Genomic DNA, 5574 nt, shown 5'->3' with positions numbered 1-5574 from the left:
ATGAGACAGGAATTGTGGCTATCAGATCAGGGTTCTTAAACACGCAAGGAAAAGACTGAGCAAATAATAAGTATATTGAAATAGATGTAGTCCAGGTTTCTGATTGTTGGAGGAATATTTGTAAACATAGAAAAAGCAAAGGCTAAAAGGAGTCCTGGGGTTGGTTTTGATTCAGACAATTTCTGAATAACTTGTAGCTCCTTGTAAAAATGTATATGTGTATATATGTATGTCTGGGTGTGTTTGTGTGTGTATTTGCATCTGTGTGTGCATGAAACCGAAAATTTATGACTTCTTTTTGCTGAGAGATCCCAGGACAATGGCATACTGACGACAATATACACATCTAATAGCAGATCTTGGTTTCTCAAAACTGATTTTCATTCAAAGAAACCTGCATTCTTTGATGAAAACATAAAAAATAGGAGAAAGCAGTACAAGGTATGTGGAATTCTACTATTCCATATACATAATTCTTGAAATGGTAAACAGCAGTCCTAACTAGAGTATAATACATTAGGAACCTGTGTGTAATGAGTGCCACGTTCAATAAAAAACACATGAGCACCATCAAAATTTTAATGCTACATTGAATGCACCAGACTGTCCCAAAGACGACAGAAAGAAAAACAAAGAAAAAGCTCAGTAGTACAGATGCAAAACTAAAAACATTTTTGTTTTTCAATGATGAAAACTAAACTTGTGAATGACAAATGTGACAACTAGAAAGAGGGCAATTTTGACTCCTTTCATATCACTTCAACCATGTAATCAACTAAAGTTACTGAGGGTCAACCATGTAAAGAACATCCAGGTTAAAAGTCAAGCAATCAATTGAACATCATTGCTTTTTTCTCTATAGCTTTTTGGAAAAACATGAGTTAAATAAAGATTCAAGGTAACGTGGAAAAACACCTCCTTTTATGTACGTTTCATATCTTCATCTGTGAGACGTCTCCACCCTCCCTGGAATTACACTTGCCAGGACTGATACTGGGTTATATGCCAGTGTGTTTCAGGTATTCAGCAGAGCCACACTGAGATAGAAAGTGTAGAAACAGTTAAAATATGTCTTAAGAAAGGAGACTGCTTCCAGACAGTTGTACTGAGCAAGAGACAAACTGGCTTCCTCGATTATTTTAAACTTTCTGTAGCTAATAATTTGATGGGTTGACTTCAGCTACACCAGTGCAGCCAGTGTTATTAAATTGACCTTCCAAGTTCAGTGTATCTTATGTAACAACTTAAGCCTGGTTACAAACATCAACAGGTGCAAATATCTAAGTGTTCAGTAAGTCATGAGGATATAGGGTACACTATGGGAACTGCAGTTCAGGATACTGTATTGTAATCTTTTCAGATTTGCTGAGAGTAAATCTCGTCACAAGAAAACTAATTTTTTATCTGTGTATGAATACAGCAGCTCATCCTTGCTGTGGTGATACTTTACAATAGGTACAAATTCAGAATAATTACATTGTGCCAATTGAAACCAGTAAAGCATTACATGCTAATCATATCTCAAAAATGGCGCTGAGTAAATAGTTACAGAATAGAGTAATTTTGGTTATTAGCAAAGCTGTCTTCTATATATTCTTCATTTCAAATTTAATTTCTAAGAAGTCAAGAGCAGAATCTAGGAAACCTAGGATCCCTAAGGAGCAGCAGGAAGGGGCTAAACGTGGGGAAACATGAAGCCAACACGTGACAGATCTGTTGCAACCATAGTTTGTAATTTAAATGGACAAGGATATAAAGAGTAAAAATGGAATTCAGCACATAGGAGATGACAAAGGTGACCACGATCATCAGGATGGTGTGGGCAGCTCTCATCTCTGGGGGGCATCTGTGGTACCCAGTGGGGGTGTGAATGCACTGCATTTTCAGCTGGTGCCTGTGCAGGAGAAGCATCATGGAGCCACCGGACCAGATCAGGAGACTAACAAACATGACATCCGAGATGGACCACAGGATGACAAGGTTTGTGTGGTGACTTGAAGATGAACAAAACCACTCTCCTTGAGTGTCAGTATCGTTTTTCATGTCCAGTGGACCAGTGACTGTCACAGGAATATAGACATTCAATAAGACACTGAAAATCCAGCAGGTACAACAGGAAGGACCAATGAGCTTGGGGGCTCTTCCTCTGAGCATCGTCCACTCCACTCTCCTGGGGTTTAGAGTGAAGAACTGATAGGTGCTCGGGACACAGGTGGAGCAAAGGGTGGTGCTGCGAGCCACTCTGTGTATATAATATACAGATTTACACCCAAGACTGGACAGGGGGTTCCTCAAAACAAAAGCTGCCATTGTGTAGGGAATTCTCGGGGAGAGAAGAACCAAGAGATTGGACACGGCCATGTGGGTCAGAATCATGTGTGTGGGTCTCTGCTTGTGTCCCAGTAAGACTGGAGAGATGCTGCAGAAGAAAAGAATGACATTGGCCTGAGCCCCAGCTATCATCTGCAGCTGAAAGATGGTTTTTACAGCCACCTCCCCTACAATCCTCAGGGCATCTGTATGAAAGGACATGGAGAAGGCTTCAGAGTGCCCTCGAATGCAAATGAGACTGTGCTGGTGATGACCTCAACAGTCTTCTTATGAAACCAACATTGGAAAAACAATCCTTGCTTCTTTCCTCTCCTGAAAAGTATTCTCATTCTTTTCTTCTCCTGGAAGGCAGACACTCTCATCCTCCACAGGAGGGGCTCCACATGGAGAACAAACAAATAACAATAGTTACACGATTCACCATTATGATTGTGCATTTATTTAAGTCTGCATAAATAGGCTGATTCTCCACAGCATGGGAGGTCTATGAGATAGGAGCCATGTCTCTGTGTGCAGCAATATGGCTGATGCATAATTGGTGTTGAGGAATATGTACTGAGTATATGAAAATGTGACAGGAGGAAAGGCAAGGATGTAGTCTACCACCCTTGGAATTCATGACTATCCTGCCTATTAACTTGAGGAAATAATATGGTAAATGCAAAAATATCATTGAGATTATAAGATTGTGAAGCTAATTTTAATACACTTGCAAGTCAATCAGTGGTCATCATGTGAGAACTCCTATATCACGAGGATTACTAGATACCATATAACTTATAATAAACTGTCATGGACTTCTGCCTTCTGGTTTTTCATGGAAGGATCTTGGAAGTCATCACTCTGCCCCACCAAAAAGAAAACAGTGACTAGACTAAAAACACTTGGCTCTCTAAAGAGTTGAGAAACCAGGAGCCATCACTGCCTCCAATATTTGAGAGATAGAAATGTGCGTCGAGGGAATGAAGACATACAGGAGGGGACACCCAGGAGTAGGGCCACCCTGGGAAAAAGCCCTGGGGCTGGAAAACCTGCACTGTACGTATGGATTAATGGGGGCTCATTGCGCAGAAGACCGACAGTAAGAGTCTCCAGGCAGACCAGATACGGTGGGATCCCCACTGTTCCATGGGTTTTGTGATATTTCTCTCAGTTAATATCAGAGAAAAATCGCCCTATGCTCAGCTTTTTCCTAAATACACCAGAGCCCTGTGTTTTTCTTAACAAAGTCTGTCATCTTGAGAAGCTGGTTTACTGGATCCTAACCAGCTGTGAACTTTTGAGGTTGAAACTGACCTGGGTTAGGGAAATAACCAATTCCAGCCCACTCAGGCCACGCTTTCCTATGAAAGTGGGGGAGAAAAGCACCTGAGACACTCTGTGACATTCGCAGCCAAGAGGCACAGGTTCACTGAGAGACAGAGCCCCAGTCGTAGGACTATAGATGGCTTCCTCTTTCCCCAGGCCTCATCAGCACGAGAGTAAATGTTCCTTAACAGCACTTCCTTCTACCTGGAACATCATGCCCAGGAATCAAGGGAAAAATTACAAGGCATACTAACGGGCAAAAAAGCAGTTTGAAGAGAAAGAGCGGGCATCCGACTCGGTCGCGGTAGGAGCGTCGGAACTGTCAGACTGAGAATGTAAAAAGCCCTGTAACTAATATGCTAAGAGCACTACTGAGTGAAATAGACAGTGTGGCAGTGCAGGCATGTTCACGGGGAGGGGGGGGAGTTCTAAGGGAGAACCAGAGAGAAATGCTGGACATTTAAAACCTGTCACAGAAATAAGAGTGCCTTTGATGGGCTTGTGAACAGACTGGAGGGCATGGATGAGGACAGAATCTCTGAGCCTGAGGATCAATAGGAACCTGAAAACGGAAAAGCCAGGAGAACAGGGACTGAAACAAACCAACAAAAAACCTCAGAACAGAATATCCAAGGTCGGTGGAACAAATACCAAGTACGTGCCTATTAGGATGAACAGCAGAAGAAAGTGAGAAAGGGTGGAAGAAACACTTTAAACAGAATTTCCCCCAAATGATGTCAACACCAAACCACACATACAGGAATCCCTGAGAGTCCCACAGAACGATTAACACAAGCCAAATCTCTGTACTGAGGCATGCAATACTCAAACCACTATATACTCAAATATAAAGAGAAAATGTGGAAAGAAGCTGGGGTGGGAGGGCGACAAACTTTCCTACAGAGGAACAAAGCACAGAATGACTCCCCACTTCTCTTTGGAAACCAGGTGAAGAAGAAAAGCATGGAATGAAATGTGGAGGACTGTGAGGGAACAGAGCACCAACCCAAACTCCGCACCCTGTTTAGCTCCCCTTCAGGAGTGGAGGGGAATTACAGGCTTCCTCACACACTGTAACACTGAGGATGTTTGCTGCCGGTAGACCTGCCTTGCAAGAAATGCTGAAAGGGAGTTCTTCCGGGAGAAGGAAAATGATATAGATTGGAAACTCAGATCTACATGGAGAGGGGAAGAGCACTGGGGAAGATATAATTGAGAGTAAAATAAACACCTGCAGCAACATGGATGGACCTTGTCATTCGAAGTGAAGTAAGCAGGGAGAGAAAGAAAAATACCACGTTATCAGTCATATGTGGAACATAAAAATAAAAGGACACTGAACGCATCTACAAAATAGAAACAGACTCATAGACACAGTAAACCATCTTATGGTTACCGGGGAAAGAGGGGTTGGAAGGGGTAAATTTGGGAGTTTGAGGTTTACAAATGTTGGCCACTATATATAAAAATAGATTTTTAAAAACTTTCTTCTGTATATCATAGGGAACTATGTTCAATGTCTTCTAATAGCCTTTAGTGAAAAATAACATCAAAATGAATATATGTATATGTCTATATGCATGACTGGGACATTGTGCTGTACTTAAAAATTGACACATTTTAAATGACTTGACTTCAATAAATACAACAACAACAGCAACAACAAAAAAACCCCAAGCAATTTTCTTACTCTTAACTTAAGGGACAAGTTTGTTGTGTTGTCCCAGGAACCACATCCCAGGGCCTGCCTGCCTTGTGAGCCTCCCCCCACCCACAGGGGTGCGGGGACCAGCAGGGGCAGGGCGGTCTCCACGTACCTGGAAAAGCTGGTTCACACCGTACTTAAAAAGAGTTTGAGGACCCTGAAGCCCTATTTCCCAACATATTTTCTACTGGCATAGCTCTCTTTTCATGGAACAAAAGGTAAGGCAGTTG

General features: G+C 42.1%; 1 protein-coding gene across 1 annotated transcript; it reads right to left on the bottom strand.

Moving 5' to 3' along the window:
- Window positions 1–351: 351 nt before the first annotated feature.
- Window positions 352–2532, bottom strand: LOC141578739 (vomeronasal type-1 receptor 4-like). The gene has a single exon (XM_074371203.1). The coding sequence runs from the start codon at window positions 2530–2532 to the stop codon at window positions 1624–1626; it is 909 nt and encodes a 302-aa protein (XP_074227304.1). The 3' UTR covers window positions 352–1623.
- Window positions 2533–5574: the final 3042 nt, after the last annotated feature.

This window comes from Camelus bactrianus, chromosome 9 (assembly GCF_048773025.1).
Source record: "Camelus bactrianus isolate YW-2024 breed Bactrian camel chromosome 9, ASM4877302v1, whole genome shotgun sequence".
Lineage (NCBI taxonomy): Eukaryota > Metazoa > Chordata > Mammalia > Artiodactyla > Camelidae > Camelus > Camelus bactrianus.
The sequence above is the reverse complement of the archived record's forward strand: the minus strand, read 5'-3'. Positions and strand labels throughout refer to the sequence as shown.